Below are 21,535 nucleotides of genomic sequence, written 5' to 3' on the forward strand. Positions count from 1 at the left end.
TCTTGGAAAAAGATACGTCTCTATACGTTATTAATTAGTCGATATAGTTGTCTTTGCTATTAAATCATATATATTCGTCAATGTACAAAAGAAATTTATTGCCATCTTTATATATATTTTTGTAATTATTTCGACATACGAAATCCCTTTTAAGATTTTTCTTTTTATAAGAGAGACTTGATGATCTGTAGTTTAAAACCATGCTAGTATTCCACCTTAAAACTGAACATTATTTCTAATCCCCCTTTTTTCACGCGCGCATTACTTGAAATTTATACGAAAGAAAATGAACATGTCGTTAGTGTCAAAGTTTAATTATAGAATCTGAATAGAGTTAATATGAAGAATAATGAGTAAGTGAAAAATACAATCTATGTTTCTCATGCAAATAAGTTGCTATTAGGGCCCGGAAATATACAAAACATATGCTCCCACGGAGCATTTTAAAAATGAATAATTATAAATGTTTAATATTAGGTTAATTGGAAAGTTCCGTCCATCTAGTGTCGAGTAGCCGTAGCTAGAACTGTCATTAACTAATAATGTCTAAAGTAAAGTTAACTTTTTAGTTTAGACATCTTTCAATAAAATTCAATACATAAAAATATACGCTTGCATCAATAACATGGACGAATGGAACTTTCCGATTGACCCAACATAGAATATATATATATATATATATATATATATATATAGATTTGTAATTATATATATATATACAGGGTGTCCCAAAATTTCTATTACACGGGATATCTCTTTATCCATCGCATTTAGAAAAAATACCTCAAAGGTCTATAGAAAGGTGCATTTTTTAAATATTTTATTTGACGTGGTGAAGGTGTTTTAAGGTCAAGTTCACTTTTTTAAATGGAAACATAATTTTTTTATTACACCAACGTTATTCTATAAGAAAAAACAAGTTTTATTCGAAAAGTTTTTTAATTCGACAACTTTTTAAATTATTTAATGATAAAAACACCAGAAGAAGTGCATAGAATAACTTAAAAAATTGTTGTCGAATTAAAAAACGTTTCGAATAAAACTTACTTTGTTTTTTCTCAAAGAATAAGTTGGTGTAATAAAAAAATTATGTTGCCATTTAAAAAAGTGAACTTGACCTTAAAATGACCTTCATCACGTCAAATAAAATATTAAAAAATTTCTATAGAGCTTTGAAAACCACACAATTTTTATTAGAGGTATTTTTTCTAAATACGATGGATAAAGAGATATCCTGTGTAATAGAAATTTTGGGATACCCTGTCTATATGGTGATATACTAAATAAATGATAAACAGTATTTATAGTGTGATTACTCCGTGATGGAATTGTGATGAGCGATATTTCCAGGCTCCAATTATAACGACTCTCTTCGCATTTGCAATTTCATTAATATTTCCCTTTTACACGTATAAGGATGAGACTCGGTTGCATACTATAGTGAAAAGAATGTGTCGTTAATTATTGGTAAGACATGTTCACGCGTGTTACTAAGTGCAGTTAAATAGAAAGGTTGCCCAATCCAGTCTATTATCGAACTTTATTCGTATTGGTAAAACAAAAGGATATTAGCATAATATAATAAAACGGAGTTGCACAGTGGGACATATTTTATACCATTTTTATACCTGGTTGTAGCTAGGATATTTTTGCTTGGTATATATGTACGTTTAGACGATTATAGTTGAACATATATTTTCTCTTTTAATATTGCTTTGAAAATAATATTAGTCTTGTACAAATCTGAAATACCTTATGACGTTAGGATTTTTTTTATATTTGTGTATCTTGTACAGGATGTCTCAAAATTCCTTGAACATTCGGAAATGGGAGGTTGGCTGAGATCATTTGAAGCAACATTATCCTTTGCAAAATGACGTCCGCGGCTTAGTTAAGGAGTTATTAACAAAAAACCACGAAGCAACCAACACGCGTCTAGATCGCGCTCTGATTGGTCCATGTTTTTCGTTAATAACTCCTTAACGAAGCCGTGGACGCCATTTTTGCAAAGGGAAATGTTGCTTCAAATGATCTCAGGAACGTCCCATTTCCGGATGTTGAAGGAATTTGGAGACATCCCGTATAAATCACAGCAAATACTCGTATTAAGGACAATAAAAACGAAGAAAGAGAATTACCTATATTATAAAATAAAGTATAACAGTTTCATAGATATAAAGGTTTAGACACAACGTCACACGATTATACATATATACATATATAAAGTTTTACTTATTACGTATGACATGATATTATTTGCCATCTGTCTCTGGAACTAAGAGATTAAGACTGGCGTCTTTAATTGCCGAACCTAAATGTGATTCTTCGTCGCCGCGTATAGACAACGGAATAACATGAACATTCGTTTTTCTCTCATCCATCATCGCAGTCTTAATCCAATTTGAACTGCTGCATTTTATACAACTATGCGTAGGTATTCTATCTAAGCTTACAGTTCTATTTCCGCAATCTGCACACTTGAAGAATCTCTTTGTTGCATCGGTAACACGCAACGGATGCTTTTGCTCTTTACACATTTCCGAAGCAGAAAACGATGTGTATTTACAAATTAAACACCTCACAGCTTTACAAGACACCTTATAAGTAGTTAACATCTTTTCCTCCATCTTTTCTTTCATTTCCGACTTGTTGAAATATTTCTCCTTTTCCTGTTCGTAAGACTCTTCGATCAGGTCGGTATGAGCAGACTTGGCTTGCAACATTTCTTTAAATTTATCCGATAACACGTTCGGCCTTTTCGTTTCTTGTTCCTCACAATCTTCTTGTTCCCTCGCTCGTTTTTTCCCCTTTTCTAATTTTTCCTCTTTGTTCAATCGCGTTTTATTAGGATTCTTAGCTCTGATCTTTCCATTTTCTTGCACCCATTTAATTGCACTACTCTTTGCTATATTCATTTGTTTTTTAGTTATCGGTTGTGACAAATCTATCGTTCCACCGAGACAGCCGACACCTAATCGTGGATTAGCTAAAGGTGAACCAGAAAGCATGCTCGAATCTTTTTTTCCCACGTCGCTCGATCTACCCGCATTTATCTTCAATAAAGTAGACGTTATAGTCACAGGCTTTTCAGTCGACGATTGAGATAGTACAGCAGCTTTCCAACCCCTCGATCTATTTACCTCCTCAAAATTCTTTTTCATGTCTTGTCCTGGCGAACCGATAGCTTTACATTTTTCATTGTCCATGGGTTTCGCACCAAAGTTATCAGTCTTTTGACTACCCGAGAGTAAGGCTAAGCGCTTGGCATTTTTCTCTTCTAATTGTTTATTTTTCACTGCGACAACAGCATGAAACTCAGGCATATTATTATTACCACTAAATGGCTTTTTCTGTTGATTCTTATTCTTCAACATATCTATGGAAAATTTCTGCGTATTACTACACGCTTGAAGCTCTGCTCTACGAGAGCACTTCTTATACTCCTGCTGAACATGATAAACACAGAATTCACAGCGACTAGTATTCACAATTGAATTACACGACTCCCCGTTCTTTTTCACTGATTTACATTTTCCAAAATCCTTGGATTTACCGAGGATCATGATTTTCTGAGGATTATCAACGGACAATGTGGCTAAATCGGTGCTATCTTTCGATTCTAAGATGTTCGGATTAAGAATACCCACCACAGTCCCGACGGTGGTTTTCCAGAACGATTTGTACGCATTGCTGAACATGAAAACACATACTGTATTTATATTTTCAGATAAATCACTTATTTTCCATATAGAATATGCGCTTCCTTTCTGGGAAGTCTTTGTTGGAGATTTATTTACTAATACACCTGCAATTACCCAATCAGTATCCGTTTTTCCTGTGTTAACGTAAAATTTAATTCTCGATACCGTCACTGCTGTTTTATCGGTCATACGTGATTTCAACTCTGCGGAGGATATAGTCGGAGTAACGATTCTCAACCCAAAACATGGATCGCTATAAACATCTTTAAATGTAATACTATTGTTAGTTGAATTGCTATTGTCAATTGTTCCATTTACATTCGTAGTTTGTTTCACTGCACGAAAGTCAAATGATCTTGAACTTATTTCACGAGCTGCAGTCTTGTTTTCTGTCTTCTTAGTAGCATCTTTTTTTAACAACGATTTTATATCACGACCATAACTAGAGTACTTTTGTTCCTCGAAGTAACGTCTGTCTTCTTCATCCGAAGAATCAAGATTATTGTCGTAGACTTCGCTTTTCCCCCCTAGATTAAGCAATTCGCTTTTATTAGCTGTTTCAGGTGTACTTTCTAAAAAATTATAATCTAACTCTTTCAGTGCTGCAACTTTTGGTGGACGCGGTGACGATGGTTCTTCCTGAGTTTCTTCGGCGTTACCGTTAGCTAGTAGATCATTTAAAATATCGCCTACGTCGGAGTCACTGTCGTTATCCATTTTAAATGGCTGTAAATAAAAATCACTCGGTCAGTGTAAATACAATTATTTTCAAATATAGGTTTTGCATTCTAAATTCACCTGTTTGTAAATCAATTTAACATTATTTCTTATTTATTTAGATTAAATTACATGAAGGTGTTGTTACTGCGAGTTTACACAATACACAGTTTTCATATATTACAATGTTAAGGAATTGGTAATTTGATGTATTTTTCCAATAAATAAAATTTTGAATTTCTTAACAATTAGTTTACATTTAATTTGATTCTTTTTACTTGATTTTTTAAAAACTTACTTGAAAATACTTTACTTGTAAAACCCAGATAGTACACGACGTCTTAAAAACGTCCATTTAACGTCTATTTTAGGTCTGAAAGTCTTACGTCCTAAAAAGATGTCTTTAAGATCGTAAACAGTGTGGTTTTTATATATAGCCATAATCTAGCAGCAAGTATTAGCATTGGTATTATTTGTTCGAGTTAGTGTTATGGCTTGAATTTCAACTTCAATTTTATCTCTTCAATTTCAATTTTTCAATTTCATCTTTTCAACTTCAACTCTCCAACTTCAATTTTTCAATTTCAATTATTATTGTAATTGTAATTTTTATTATGATTTTAATTGCAATTGTTATTTTTATTACACTGTTTATGTCAATTCCACAGTTGTTTTTCTAATAAAGCTATTTATTGGTTTAACTTTAAACCCGTTTTTGTCGAAATCTATTTTTACTTTTCCCTTCTTTTAATTTAATTAACATTTATGGTCCTTTAAGACTTCTTAGGGACGTCTTAAACACCTCCCGAATGTCCTACAAACGTCTCCTGGACGTCTTTAAGACGTACCGTTTTCTAACACAAGACGTTCAGGAGACGTTCGTAGGACATTCGGGACATCTTTGTGCTATCTGGGAAGAGTGTACTTGACTTGAAAAAGGATAAAATTTATTCACGAAAGGATAAAATTCATTTGTGGAAGGTTGAAATTGATTTGCAAAAGGGTGTACATATTTAACTTGCAAAAAGCTAAAATTGATTTGCAAAAGGGTATATTTGACTTGCGAAAGGGTGAATTTCGAGTGCAAAACCTGTAAACTTTCAAATACAGTGGGTTCCACATAATACGATCGAAGAAATGCTTAAAAGAAAAATTATACATTTATACACTCCTGTGTGTACAAGTCACCGGACAATTATGCAAGTTTGAATGCAGACGATTTTGTGTTATTAAAGGACCTATATTATGAAATCTAAATGTTACTTACTAATTTATTCTAATTTAAAGAACATGTAAATCAAATCTGACCGAAATATCCTACATCTTCTAAATTTTAATCATTATTCTTATATTTTATAATTTTTCAAATTTAAGTGGGGCAATTGTTTCCCAATTTGGTTTCTAGAGTTGTTCATAATCATCCTACAATTTCTCAATCTCTGTTTTCCTATATTTATTCAATCAGTATATTGCCTCTGGCCAGAGGAACCTCTGTCCTCTGTAACGGTAAAGAAATCTGGAAATACAGAAGGCGTAGAAAGATGAAATTTGGTACACAATATGTTTTTATCCCAGAAATCCTTCAAGATCAAGTGCTAAAGTTAAATTAAGTACATTTTCAGTAGATTATCGCATTTTATTAGAGATGCTAAAGTCTAATAGTTCCCAATTGCTCTTAAGTATCGAAGTTCAATAGAGTTCTTGATATATCAGACATCAAAAAGGTGAAGATCTGAATAGAAAGTGCACACCGAAGGAACACTGAAGCACGGTGGTGGTTGTGTAATGGTGTGGGCATCATTCACGCGAAACAGTCCAGGATCAATTCGAAAAATGAATGGTATTATGGGAAGGTTTCAATATTTGGACATTATAAAGGAAACCATGATACCTTATGCATGTAAATATATGGAAGACAATTTCATCTTCCAGCAGGATAATGATGCCAAACATACCTCTAGAATCGTGAAGCAGTGCTTTATGGAAGAAAATATTACTGTTTTACCATGGCCATCACAATCACCAGATCTTAATCCGATCGAGAACTCGTGGAACATTGTTAAAAAGAACGTACAAAAATATAAATCTAGAAATTCGAGTAACCTTTACACTGCAATTGAAACAGAGTGGAACAAGATTTCAATAGAACAATGGGTAAAGCTAATTGATTTGATGCCACAAAGATGTACCGCAGCCATTAAAAATAACGGTTATCCCACGAAACATTAACTTCCAAAGAAATTATTGTTACTTATATTAACATAAACACCTTTCTCATAAAAAAGTCTTAAATTAATGTCTGCAGCAAATACAGCATTGAAAGTTTCATGCGTATTCTGCCTTAACACTGTTTATGTTTCAAAAGAGTCCATGTAGGTTGCTCGTACATAGAGTGCAAATATATGTGTAAATGTTAAGAACAATTGAGGATTGTTCAATGTTTAGTACCTCTAATATAATGCGATAATCTACTGAAAAGATAGTCGTCTTAAACTTCTGTGTCCGCTTCTATATTTCTCTGTCCTCTGTAACAGTAAAACAAATCTTTAAACATAAGGCATAGGAAGTTGAAATTTGGCACACAGGTAGACGTTAGCCCAAAGGGGTGCACGAGTATGTTATTGTGTCGGAAATCCTTCAGGCTCAAGTGCTAAACTTAAATTAATGTTATTTCTCCATCTTCTGTAACAGTAGAACAAATCTCGAAACACAGAAGGCATAGAAAGTTCAAATTTGGTACACAGGTGGCCAGTAGCCCAAAAGGATACACAAATATGTTTTTATCCCAGAAATTCTACAGGATTAAGTGCTAAACATAAATGAGTGGCATACCTCCAGAAATAAGCCAGCCGTTGATTTTTCAACAGGAATTATGCTAGTTATCGGTAAATAGCTACATCTAATCAAAATAAAACAATAAAATCAAGCTGAAAGCTTTTTTGCTGAAGATAAGTGTCCGGTGATTTATGGATGGGAGTGTATACAGGGGTATATAAATAGTCGTAATTTCTTGATTGCGTTTTATGGGAATCCACTGCACAGTTATCTATTCAACTCGTAAATAAATCATACTCACCAAATTTCTTTATACTTAAGACGTAACAAAAATATAATATTAATTAGTAAACCGAATTACAGTTTCAAAAACATTCTTAACCGATTTAATATGTCACTTTCCGCACCGTTTCAGTAAGCACCAGGCTTCTCGGTCACTGTCACGCCGTTAGGCCATGTATTTGGCCATTTTCCCGCGCTTTCTTACAGAAAGAAGCTATAGTAACGTATCTATCCTATGTATATGATATGCGCAACTATATATATATATATACTATTGAATATCTGTCTAATTTTATCTAATCTTATCACAGAATTTTATTCGAAATCTACCATATATTGATTAACTAAATATTATTCGAATCGAAATTTTCTGATCGATCGAAAAACTAAGAGAATAACTAATATAATGAAAAATTATTCTATTCATTTTTTAAATTAACATAGTTATATCCATAAATATATTATTAGTTGATTAACCTTACATTATTATATGTATCTTGAATCTTATTGAAATCGAACAAAAAATTAATAATTAAAATCTGATATATAGAAGCATCATTTATTATTTGAATAATTAATGGGAATTATACGTAAATATATATCAATCTAAGATTTTTGAGATTTATGGACGTTTGAGATATGTAAGTCAACGTAAAACGGAAGCCAGTATAGAGTTGCTAATTGTAACCAACGGTTACGTAGCAACTCTATTTAGCAACGTATTCGTGTAAAAGTTGACAAGTTTTCAGCTTGTCAGTTCTATTCGTTCTATTCTCATAAGCTGGTAGCGGTGAAAATTGACCGCACTTATAAAATATTCACTTCATGACGACTGCAAAGGAGGACGTAGTACCGAAACTTTTGTATAGATGGATTCGCGACGCATTTCTTCTTCTTTCTTTTATGAAGGGGGATGTGTCGTAGTTGTATATGTATACAATATTTTCCAATATTTTCAATTTTTATAATTAAGAGTTGTAATAAAACTGAATAAATAGTTGAAATATTGTATTAAAGTCTAAGAATATGAAACAGATAACTCTGATACAACACAACACGATTGTTACTCTCTCACTTGTAGATACGTTCGGGCATCGTCAAATTACGGAACGCAAATAATTATTTATTATTTGAGCAAGTTTTTAAATGAATTATTATTTAAAATAATAAAGTTATTTCTATTGACAAATAATAAATTAAATTGTATTTTTTCATACACAGCTGGGCCCTCCGGACGGGCCCGACCACTGGTGTATACCTGAAAAGGTTACTATACCAGACAAAAAACGCGAACGTGTTCATTGTGTATACAAAGTACAAGAAATAAGAGAAGACCAAAAGTTATTTATTTGATTTCCACCTTAATCTAAATAATAAATAATCTTTTATTTGCAAATCTTTCTATTATACATATAAAATAGTTTTGTAGTTTCTGTCACGCTAAAACGCCGAGCGGGTTGCCTTCTGAAGGGAAACCGACAATTGAGAAGCGGGTTGCCTTCCGAAGGGGAACTCAAAATTCAGCGTCGTGACAGTGTGTACTTTTCAGAGAGAGGGGAAGATAGATTTTGTGGGATTTCGAGGTGGCGGTTCGCCAGTGAACGCTTTAACAGGTCGGCATCGTGTCGTAACCTGCGTGATGGGGTTGAGGATGGTAAATTGCTCGGCGCAGACGTCCCATGGGTAGGAATCGAGAAGATGCAGCCTCGCTCGAATGATCTATACTTTCTAGGCACGGCGAAGCGCATTTAAACGAAGACGTTCGCATTCCGGGCCGTCGTTAACGGCAGTTCGAACGTTCGTGCGGCTATTCCATTCCGATTATTATTACTTGCCTGTCCTTCTCAGAAACATTTCATGCTACGATCGATTCTACATGTATTAGGTTCGGAAATTCCCTCTTTATTAAGGCTATTAGCCAAGGGGCGAGGCGAGAGGAGACAAGTTCGAAGCGAGATCATAGATTCATTCAGAACTGGATGGAAGAGGGTTAGGAAAATTTTCCGGACACCAGGAACAATTCAATTCCTGTTAGGTTCCGGTGTCCTGGAATAGTGACGGGACCTCTTTTGCAACAGAGTCTGGATTCTCGTGGTGGGCCGAGCGAGGTGCTCGAAGGAATTGTTCTCGAGGAATATTCGATTAAAGCGAGGCCGAGTGAGTAGGACAATTACCCGCACTTGGTTGCCGGTGTTGGCGGTCGTCGATCAGCTCTCGATTGCGAGGCGAATGAAAACCGGGCCTCCTCGAGTGTCTCTCGATGATTAGCTTGCTTGCATTCCATCAGTCGTTTCCCGTAGCGCGACGCTACGTATCCTGGAGCATGCGTCTCGACGTCCCGGCGGCGTCCCGGCGCGGCGAGCCGGCGTCCGGCCGGTGCGGTTTGCCCACTCGCCGCGAACGCGAACTTCTCCAGTCGGCATCGCGACGCGCGTCAAACGACTTTCCGATCGTGTTGTCCTCTCCTCTGTGTGTTTCTCTCTCTCCCTCTCTCATTCGTCGTCGCGAAATCGGCGCGAAAATCTTTGCGAAATTGTTGCCATCGATCGCCCCGACGAGATCTATTCTTCCGGTTCGGTGTTTCGGTATGTTCTGACTGCGAGCGATCTGGAGCTATCAAATCTGTCTTAGAAGGTAAGTGGTCATCAAGTTAGGTCATCTTGTTCGAAGTGTGAAATAACAGTACGGTAGAAAGTCCCATGTTCGTGTCGACACATTGAATGCCGCACGCATGTTGCGGGCTTCGTACAGTCTCATTTGTTCCGATCATAGAAGCGATCAACGTTATTGAGGACAATTGTTAGTTACTAGATAATGAAGTTCTCACTTTACGCTATAATCCAGCTCATTTCGACGGTAATAAGTCGATGTTCTACAAACTTCCAATCAAATCGAAAAAACCAGGAACACCAAATTGCAATCATTTAATTTATAAGTAAATTTCAAACGTCTACGATGTTCATGCGATTATGTACTAACCGGATAAAAAGAATGGTGCAAGTCACCGGTGACTACTATGGCGTTCAACCTGTTAACAGAGTAATAGAGCAATGGTGTAATAGAACACTCGATTCTTTTTGTAATAACACGTTCACTACCTCGAATATTTCGCAGTTTAGGGAACGATGATGTGTACTATACTTTAACAACGTGTATAGAATGGTACTATCTTGTAAATTGGGGGATTATGGGTTTCACAGTGCCTCCCATGAATATTCGGAGACTCTTAAAAAAACGATAACGTTTTTAATATTGGACCGTATGACTTGGATTTCTTTGAGCAGTTAGAACACGTGAAAAAAAATGTTGGAAAAATGTCAATTGGTGGGAATTCCAGAGAAAATACTAAAAGTTGTTTCGTACAACTTTTTCATGTTATATTGAAAATGTAACAATTACCTTTTGTAGATCTGCGCGAATGTAGAGCAGGGTAAAAATTGCTCAATATTATAATTTGAATAATTCTACACTGATAAATGAAAACAAGTAATTTCGAAGCACCTGGTAGCAGTAGGCTTAATTACCAGTACAATCGAATAGCATCAAGGATTAAAGTATGGTGAAAAGAATGAGAATGAAGTTGGAAGGGGGAGTTTTTCATTTGTCAATCGTCCGCACGGCGGAAACTGGGATGAGCTAATACAGGCCTGGCCAACGCGCGGCTCTCGGGCCGCATGTGGCCCGCCATGTTAAATTGTGCGGCCCGCCAGGCGATTTTATATTTCTATTGAAACTTTTGTTTCTTGTTGCATGTATACAAAAAATATTAACACATTACCGACCGGTGATTATCGCTTAATTTTGAAAAATCTATGCTTCATGGCTAAACACTTTTTAATGGAACCATTAATAGTAACAGCAATTTGCATTATGAACTAACAAGACACCGTCAATAACGTCAACTAATAGTTTCATTTAAAATTGCAATGTAAAAGAAAATTTCTATGCTTTCTTTTGGTACAGCAAAATTATTGAAAATCCTATTAATAGGCTTCCAGTAGGTGAATTATTAAATAAATCAAGTGTCATTGTTACAGTGCGCAAGTGCGACTACGAACTCCAGTTCTATATTTGATATCTTTGATGTAATTGAGTTACAGTGCAACAATGAAATGAAGCAAATTTTTGCGTCCACATATCAAAATTTAATGTTTACAATACTTATATTACATCCGAGAGATATACCAACTCAAGATATTTTGCACAACGAGTTGTAAGTTGTAACTGCTTTTGGATCCACATATGTATGTGAAACATTTTTCTCGAAGATGAAATTTACAAAGTGTTCATCACGTGTTTCATTAACTGATGCCAATTTAGAGAACCAGCTAACAAAAGATGTGCAACGTCGAACGTAAATATAGATTCACAAGAATTAAGTGAAAGAAAGGATAAATCTCGTTAATTAGGACTCGAGAGTTAATTATATTGAATTATAGTCTATATAAATAAAAATCAAATGCTGTTCGTTGGTAAGCGCATCACTTGTGAACGGCTGGACCGACTTGGCTAATTCTTTTTTTAAAATGTTCGTATTAGTCCGAACGAAGTTATAGGATAAGAAAAATTGGAAAAGTATCGCGGAAAAATGGAAAATTCGGGAAAAACTAAAAGTGCTTTTAGAATTATATTTCAATACAACAAAAAAAAAAACGAACGTCGTAGCTTTTAATCAATATTTCAATAGAAATTTACATTTTCGTTACGTACGCAAATGTCGTTTGACAGCTTAATAACCCTACTTGCGAAGCTCGCGAAGCGAGCGAGCAACAACTCCCCTCTAGTGTAACAATAATGTTTTATTTATTTTGTATTTGTGTTACATTTCTTAAAACCATGTTTACCTAAAGCGCGGCCCGCTGTAACGTTACGCGTCATCACAAAGTGGCCCGTGAAACCATTTGGGTTGGCCAGGCCTGAGCTAATAGAATGCATCATCGCCTGGCGAATTCCGCGTTGCCATCTGTTGCAACTCGCGACACTGGTTTCGCGAGAGGATATTTGAAATAGAGAGAAAGGGAGAGAGAGAGAGAGAGAGAGAGAGAGGGAGGATAGGGGGGCGGGGAGAGGACGTTAAACCCAGGCGATAATGTAACTCCACGAAATGTCTCGTTATCGCTTTATCTATCCTCCTTGGTGGTAAATGGGCGCCGGTCGCCGGACGGACGGACACACCTGAGCTGTGTAGCACGGACGAGACTGGAATTGAACTTTTGCAATCGCTACGGCTAGTACCCGCGGCGGGTACTAAACGCATTTACGAGCCAAAGCTTTGGTTTCCGGAACGCGTATATACCCGTCCCTTACGACCGATATACCAACTTAGTCCCTGAATATGCAGGTTCTAGCTGAATAACTCCGGCGCGAGCCGAGCATCAGGTGATTCCCTCCTAAAAAATAAAAATAAATTTTTAAAAAATACCACGTTTTTAAAACGGACTAAAAAGTATAAAATAAAATTTTTAATTAAAACGTACTAAAAAGTATAAAATACCATATTTTTAAAACGGACTAAAAAGTATAAAATAATTTAATCTAGAACCATACAGATTCCTAACCTCGTACAAATAGTCCTGAAAATTTGTGATTGTGAATTTTGAATAGCTATAAAAATACTTGTAAGATTTAAAACGAGAAACGTGGGGCGCAAGATAATATATACTAAAGAGTGTAGAGAGACAGAGAGAGTAGCTGCCGCCGTTGAGAAAACTCGCACAACAGTTCATATAATTTGCAGTGCAATAAAATTGTTAGAGATTTAGGTGTTCATGTAACAATTACCTATTGCATGCGCCTCACGTTTTTCGTTTTAAATCTTACATGTATTTTCATAGCTATTCAAAAAATAGCGCCGTGGTAAAATATCAAAGATAAAGGTTCGACGGAGAATTTCGGTGCAACTGTTCTTTCGCTTGGTAAACAAACATTATAGTATAATAATACGTAGTAACTTTGTAAACACCGCACCGAGCTCAAACGCACACTGAGCTCCTTCGGTGCGAAGCGGGTCAGTGGAGCGGGGATGTGTCAGAGTGGGAACACGTAGTAGAGTGGGGACGCTGACCGCGAAGACGTACTACGTCACGTGGTGGGGGGTGCAAAGGTTCAAATTATAGGGTAAAATATAATATAAATATAAGGTAAAAAATTTTTTTTTTAATATTACATTGTCATCCAGTTCTGAACTATGTTTAAAATTTCAAGCCTCTAGCTCATCGGGAAGTTAGTTTAAAATCAATTGCAAAATTTGTACCGAACAAACAGACAGACAGACAGACAAGAAAGCGAGCTAATAAAAACGTGGTAATAATAAAAAAAAAGAAAGCGAGCTAATAATGAGAACATTTAAGCAAATCTCGAGGAGAAAGAATTGGACGAGGGAGAAAAATACCTGGGAATAACGTTTTTCCGGCTGGAGCTGTTTTTTACCACGCTTATATTAATTGTTTTCGTGATAGCCACGTTGCGGATGTTTTTTCGACCGTAATTTAACTTGTCGCTTTAATAACTGAATGAAAGCAGACTGCTCTCTTAAATAACGGGCCAGAAGACGCACAGCGTCGTTTATAAACATGATGAATGTTGTACGGGATGTTGTGCGCACGGGAATTATATCTTACCGGTGGATTATCAAGGGCGAGAAAATTTCATTCTGTCGGGCCAGGGGAAAGTTCGTATCTGTGTATTCAAAGCGCGAGCCTCGAGACATCGTTTCGCCCGACGCTGCGACTGCCGCGTGAATTTCGCGCGTTTCATACGAGTCTTGCCTGTTACTTATAATTATTATGACTTATTTGATATAATGAAGTTTATACACACCTTGTAGTATACTATCGTTCATTTCAAAATTTTAAATTGATGCTCAGTGCCATCATGACAGTCGCTTTTAACACGTTAACTGGAAAGACTGGAAATATTGTACGGAGTCAGAGTAATTCGTAGAAGATCAACAGATCGCTGTGAGTTCAGTAAAAAAAGTTCGGCGCACATAAAAATGACAACAAAGTGGCGGACGTGGTAAAAGTTTCTGCGCGCCATCCGTTATTTTTTAACGAGTTGGCAAGGCAACCTGAAACCGTGCGTTATCTCGCGAAGAGAAGTACTCGCGTGTTTCTTCTTCGCAAGCGCAGTAACAAGATTTTATGAAAACCGACAGGAGGAAGTCGCTTTCTTCTGGTGGATATATATATCGCGTCGGGATACATATACTTCGTTCAACATTTGAACATTTTTCCCTTGTCCCACGATTACGAATGGTAAGGTAAAGAATTAAATGCGTTATCATTGTGTTTCGTCGAAATATTTCTGGCAAAGTAGTAAATTTCAACCGAGAATCAGGTTGCCCGATAATGTTTAAAGCTCTGAACGGTGTAGCAGTATTTTCAGTATATTATTCGAACTTCACATTTAAAGCGTCAAAAGGGGACGCGATTTATGGGAGTCGTAACATATGGATACACGAGAGAAACGATTCGGTTGGCTGTTCAAACACGGCAGACCTTATTATCATAGGATAATAGAATTTACCGATGGGATGCCGAAATCAAAAGCGTATAGCGAAACATCTTTACGAGGCTGTAAAGGAAAAAGAGTTTGCCGGTATTGTTCGGGACAAAGCCGCGTTATTACCCGGACGCATTGTAATTGCTTGTGCAGAGAAAGAGAGGGAAAGAGGGAGAGAGAGAGAGGGTGGGATTCGCGTGTTGCTCGGATGGAACGCGACAAGAATCTCAATGACCGTGTTTTCCATCGGTCCGAGGGAAAAATAAGTCGGTCGGGTCCGGCCGAGGATTTCGACTTCGGTCTCCGAGTCTCCGCGTTATCGGCGGACAGTGAAAGAACATGATTTCGCGGAGTTATTACCGATGCGTTCCCGATCCCATTCCGAATCTATTCACGAACACCGCGCATCCGAGAAAAAAACAGTGCGGGTTCCCGTCGAACTTAAATTAAAAATGTTGCGCGCAAGCGACGTGACGGGAATAATCGAATCGGATCGGGTCAGGATCGAATCGAGAGTCGAATCCAATCGGTCGCGACATCGCAAAACGTCGACGACACGACGTGTCACGTTCTGTCGTCGACCCGACGACCACCACCACCACCACCACCACCACCACCACGAGAACTATAATATTTACGACCGCGTTCGTCGAGACGAAAGAAACTTGACGCATGGTCCAACTTGTCGAGCTGAGAAACAAACTCGAGCGCAAAACTCCTAGCACAACTTCCTGCTCGTCGAGCGCTGTCCATCAAATTACTGCAAGTATCGCGAGTTTCTTCTGTGTACCTTCTCTGGCCATTGTTGTCTGATTTTTTTCCGGTTTTATCGTTTTGTTCTTCCCTTCCTTCCTGCCTTCCTCTCTTCGGATCTCGAGGATTTCATCGTACCCATTCCGATGATGCGCAAACTACTGTCGACGCTGTTCCGAACACAATTTTATCTCGAAAATAAACACATTCGTTACATATCTCTTCTCCTTCCAATTCTTTTTAGTACGGATCTGTACCTGTGTTCCTACGAAGTGTTCCGCTCTTTCGATTTTGTTGTTTTGTTCATTGAGATCTTCGAAGCCCTACGTTGCTCTATTTAGCGTATAAGATATTATCAAATGATTACAATCTTTGAGATAATAGTATTCTTTTGAAGAATACTTTGTCGACATAAGGAAATCTTGATCGAAGATGAATGATTTGAAGAATTTCTTAATGAAATTCTAATCGCAGTGGACGTAAAAATAAACTATAGCACACGTGGTTAATATCGTCGAACTGTATTTAATATTTACTATTAAAGGAAGAAAGACAGAAGTTGTGAGGTGGTTGCTGTATCTTGCACCGAACGTAGGAAGCATTTTGCATAAAGATCCGCAGTCTAAGCGAAAGCGACTGGTGCGTCAGAAGCCAATACGTGGTCCGTATCGGGCGTTATCAGGAAACGTGAATACAAAATGCGTTCCGGCGAGACGATTTCCCTAAACATTCAGCGTGTCAGGGATTTCCATGAAAAATTAATGCGAAGATCTGCCGGGGGAGCCTTGACACGGATTCAGACCTCCGCAGATTCCGTCCTGGTTTGACGTCCCGGAAAGAAATGGATCCACTAATGGGATCGAGGTATGGTCGGAGATCGAGGGAATTTTCGGCTGATTGTCGTTGGAGATCGCTCGCGCAGAGAGTCGCAATGAAAAACTGTCCGTGCGACTAGGTTAATTTCTTTCATCCGGTCTCTCTCACTTCCCCACCTCCTCTCTCTCTCTCTCTCTCTCTCTCTCTCTCTCTCTCTCTCTCTCTTGGAGGGAGAATTCTCTCGCGATACGGTCGGTCGTGGTTGGTCCAACACGTCGACGTTCTAATTTCGAATGTTCCCTTCGGAAGATCAGATTCAGACCTCTTGGAAAGGAACCACTTCCCTTCCGTTCCGCCCAAGCGAATCCTTTTAGCCAAAATTCTATTTAGATCGTTGCTACGATATAATTATTTTATTTATATTCTGAGAAAACGGGAATATTTTATTTATATACTGTACGATCTAAGAAAAACGGATGTCCCCTCTACTGCAGTGTATATCCCGCATATAAAACTAATTTATATTTAATTTATACGTATTTACAGATTGCTTAGATATAAATTAGATTTTATATGCGGGATATACTCTGCAATGGAGGGGATATCCGTTTTTCTCTGATCGTACAGTTCCCGTTTTCTCAGATCAAGACTTTACGCCGAAGAAAGTATGTTGAGACGTCTCAAAAATGCATATTTTCTATTTTAAATCAATATTTTAAGAATTAATCGAAAATATATATTATAAGTAAGTTGAAAATTCGCAATTAAGTGTACTCTTAACAATAAACCGACATAATTAATATGGAGTTTGGTACCCTTTGTTTTTTATGACCTCTGCAAGTCTTCTAGGCATACTTTCAAACAATTTATTTATAACATTTTCGTCAATACTGTTCCAACCACTCACAAGGGAAGGACCCCAAGTGTCCGACTTTGATTTTGATAACTTCTGTGAGATAATGGTATATGAATACCTAATTATGTATGCAAAATATTAGGTGTAGTTACTCAATAGTTTTAAAGATATAAACAATTAAACTTTCATACCTTGTTGATATACCATGATTTATTTGAGCTTTAGTTTTCGATATTCCATTAGCCGTGTAAGCAAGTGAAACTTTAATTGTTTATATCTTTAAAACTATTGAGAGACTACACCTAATATTTTGCATACTTAATTAGGGATCCATATACCATATACCATCTCACAAAAAATTATCAAAATCGAAGTCGGACACTTGGGGTCTATCCCTTGTCAGTTGTGCTTGTTTAAAAACTGATTTATTATTCGAAAATTCCTGATTTACACTTCGATCTAAGCGATTCCACAGGCGATCAATTAAATTCAAATTGAGACTTTGAGGGGGCCACGGTAACAATTGAATATTCACTGAAATATTTCGTCGCTAGTTTGCATTTATGTTTGGGGTGGTTACCTTGCTGGGAGATATAACCACCCCGTGGATGTTCATATTTCTTATTAAATCTTCTAAATTCTATTGCAAGATATTTACATACCCTGTTAATATCCCGTCTATAAAATGTAAATTGCCGACACAATTTACAGACAAACAACCCCAAACGCGCACTGATCATCCACCATGCTTTTCTGTAGGCGTTATCACCGTTGATGTAAAGCATTCACCTTGCTTTCTCCATACGCATTTTCTGCTATTACAACATCAAAGTTGAAAATTCTCACTCGTCGCTAAATATATCCTTCTTCCAGAAATCTGGTGACTTGTTTTTAAAGGAAATATGTATAGAGAAAGCAAGATAGAGAGGCAGGTACAGAAAGCAAAGCATGGTGGATGATCAGTATGCGTTTAGGGTTGTTTTTCTGCATATGATGTTGGCAATTTACATTTTATATGTAGACAGGATATTAACAGTAGCAGGGTATGTAAATGTTTTACAACAGAATTTAGGAGATTCAATGACAAACATCCACGGTGATTATACCTTCCAGTAAGATAACGACCCCAAACATAAATGCAAACTAGCGACGAGATATTTCAGTGAAAATGATATTCAATCGTTACCATGGCCTTAGAGTCCCAATTTGAATTTAATTGATCACCTGTGGGAGCACTTAGATCGAAATGTGAGTGAGAAATTTTTGAATAATAAATCAGTTTTTAAACAAGCACAACTGAGTGATTGGAAGAGTATTGACGAAAATGTTATAAATAAATTGTTTGGAAGTATGCCAAGAAGACTTGAAGAGGTCATAAGAAACAAAGGGTACCAAGCTTCATATTAATTACGTCGTTTTACTGTTAAGAGTACACTTAATTACGGATTTTCTGTCGTTATTACAAACTTTATGTCATCTTTGGTGCTACACGTACTAAACGTACATAATATATATATTTTCGATTAATTCCTAAACTATTGATTTAAAATAGAAAATATGTATTTTTGAGACGTGTCAACATACTTTCTTCGGCGACTGTATGTGTGTGTCAATGTCTCAATCACAAACTTGAAGTCTCTGACTCAATACAACCCTCAACATACCTCGGCTGTGTGGAAAGGAAATCATCGCATCGGAGGGGTTAATAATTCGCATTCGCAGGAACCGTTCTGCCCATTTGTCAAGTTTTCCGGACAGCATGCCTGTACCAAAAACAGCTCAGAAGGGAGGAGAACGGTTTCCAGAAATTGGCTGTAGCAGGTCCACGAGGAAATATTTTCGAAGAATGTCCGGCTGGTGTTACGTATTCCGAGTCCCCTCGGAGGAGGAACGTGGATTCGAATCTCGTTTTTTTTTTCCTTTCGTGCGTAAACGAAATGCTCGAGGGAAATGTCCGCGTAGCCGACGTAATCGGACTGTATTATCTTTCGCGTTACACAGACGCATTACAGAAATCTAACGACGCGGTTGAATCGAGGGGCAAAACGGCCCCTGCCGTTAGATAGCGTTTCCACAACAGAGAGGGTCGCCTCTTCGAAACGATCCGAATCTTCTAAACCCCTTGCACTATCGTTTCTTTCACATCTGCGACGATTAGAACCCCTTTGCGATCAGTAATCTCCTGGAAGAAAAATCAAATTAATATTTGTTTGCATCTACATATTTACGCTAATTGATCAACTGCAGTAATTCCAATCAAATAATACTTTATTACTAGACTGCGGATCTTTATGTGCAAAATAAAAATTTCTTACCTGAATGGCAACAAACCGGAGTAAAATAGAAATTTATTTTCTTCCCTATTATGTTCAGTAGATTGAAAATAATATAATAGTACGTTTAAATTTTTCAAATATTTTTGCTATTTTAAATTACGCCTACTCATTTTTTTCATAAATGCATAAAATCCGCAGTCTACTTATTACTTTTGTATTCGAAAAGGAAATTTCCACACCTGTTCGAAAATTTAATTAATGAAAAGGAGCTAGAAGGGTAAAATTTATTAGAATGGACGCTACTTTAACCCTTCTGTATTCGAAAAATGAATTTTTCTACACCTGTTCACAAAATTAGTTCATAATGTTCATAATGTATGCACGTCTTTATGAAATATTCGTCGATACAGAGCAAGGGGCTAACGAGCCTAACCGTGGATATCAGAAATCTACGGCGACCCTCTCGTATCCTGGAAGATACGAAAGAACAGCTCGTTTCGAGGGGACTGTAACTTTGTTGTTTATGCCTGGCCCCATACGTTCGCGTAAGGGCTAATCCATGATACTGGAAAAAAAGAGGGTGCAGAAGTAGGAGGGGTCTGTCGTAAATTCGGAATAAAAAATGGAGAGGTTTGTATCAGAGGCTTGTGGCACGCCTGGAGTCTTCGTTTTCGTTTAGGTGATTTGCCAAGAACCGCTAAAATAATGGGTTTCAAATTTTTCCATGTACGATTACAAAATATTTTATACATTTCTATCATTTATTTCAGTTCACTGTGAGATTCATTCAGTTGGGAAAAAATGAGTAAGGTGAAGTACTCAATAAATTAATTGAGTTGCATTCGTTTCAGTCGCGCTAAATATTCGTGCAAACAAGAATTCCATTGAGATTTGCAGGATTCAAGGAACGATCGCCACGGTAAATTGTAACATTTACTTTGTTTTTGTAAGATTTTCCGGGTCGGTATAGTTGACAGTCAACGCGTTAAGCGGATTAAATTTGGAAAATATCGTGGAGAAGAAGCGAGTTTCCCGACAGGAATTCGTTAGCCAGGGAGATTCGTGGCGTTTACGCGGCCACGAACACCTGTTACTTTCAACTTGTTTTTCGTCCTTGTTAACGGAATGCCCGGAGAATGCTGGTATTCAACTGCGTCCGACTCTCGAGGCGTTCGGGACGCAAACCCTGAAAGAAAGTTTGCAATTTCCGTATTGCACTTGCGACAATTCTCGCGAGTTTTCTCTGGAGTATGGCGCCGGTGCGTTGTTCAGGCCGCAGCTGCGCCCGATACATACTCGGTTCTCGATACTCGACCCTCGACACTAGCAGTCAAATCTTTGCCTTGGAGTGTATATTATACATTCGCATTCGTTTCGCAACGCTTTCTTTTAGTAAGCTCTAACCAGAGTGCAGCTGTTCTGCATATTCCATTATTCTATTAGGAATTCCATTAGTATTGTAGAACTTGGCCGTCCATGATTTTCTACAAGAAAAAAAGAGAAGCTTTGTATTCCTATGCAGAAGTGCATTCACTGAAATTATGAACACTAAACCTACCACTGTCGGTCAAATGATCGGTTTTATATATTTTTTATTTTACGATAAATTTCTTTATCCAGGAACATATCGTAATAAAAATTGCACAGAATCTAAATAAATAGAGTTTCGTCGTTTTTGTTAGCTGAAACATTTTAAACGCTTTTAGTGCTCGGTAGGTTTAGCGTTAAGAGGAAAAGTTCTTTTTTACGCAATTTATATTTCTTACAATTGAATTGGAGGCTGGGACAGGTGGAGGTTGATACAAAGTGCAAATTTTACAGGACAGCAGGATTTGATGGGAGAACAATAAAAGCTA

At 37.1% G+C, this 21,535-nt stretch overlaps 1 protein-coding gene and 1 long non-coding RNA gene across 2 annotated transcripts in view; both read right to left on the minus strand.

Moving 5' to 3' along the window:
• Positions 1–997: 997 nt before the first annotated feature.
• On the minus strand, positions 998–8,540 carry Mcm10 (minichromosome maintenance 10 homolog). Its single transcript, XM_076430182.1, has 2 exons — positions 7,495–8,540; positions 998–4,427 (listed from the first exon to the last, which is right to left on the minus strand). The coding sequence occupies exon 2, from the start codon at positions 4,416–4,418 to the stop codon at positions 2,253–2,255; it is 2,166 nt and encodes a 721-aa protein (XP_076286297.1). The 5' UTR covers positions 4,419–4,427; positions 7,495–8,540; the 3' UTR covers positions 998–2,252.
• Positions 8,541–8,542: 2 nt separating this feature from the next.
• LOC143212016 (uncharacterized) overlaps positions 8,543–21,535 on the minus strand; it is a 68,946-nt gene continuing 55,953 nt past the window's right edge. The window contains exons 2-3 of the long non-coding RNA XR_013009590.1: positions 13,296–19,585; positions 8,543–12,865 (exon numbers count right to left, since the gene is read on the minus strand). This is a non-coding gene — a long non-coding RNA (uncharacterized LOC143212016). The remainder of the gene's footprint in view (positions 12,866–13,295; positions 19,586–21,535) is intronic.

Source organism: Lasioglossum baleicum, chromosome 9 (genome assembly GCF_051020765.1).
Source record: "Lasioglossum baleicum chromosome 9, iyLasBale1, whole genome shotgun sequence".
NCBI lineage: Eukaryota > Metazoa > Arthropoda > Insecta > Hymenoptera > Halictidae > Lasioglossum > Lasioglossum baleicum.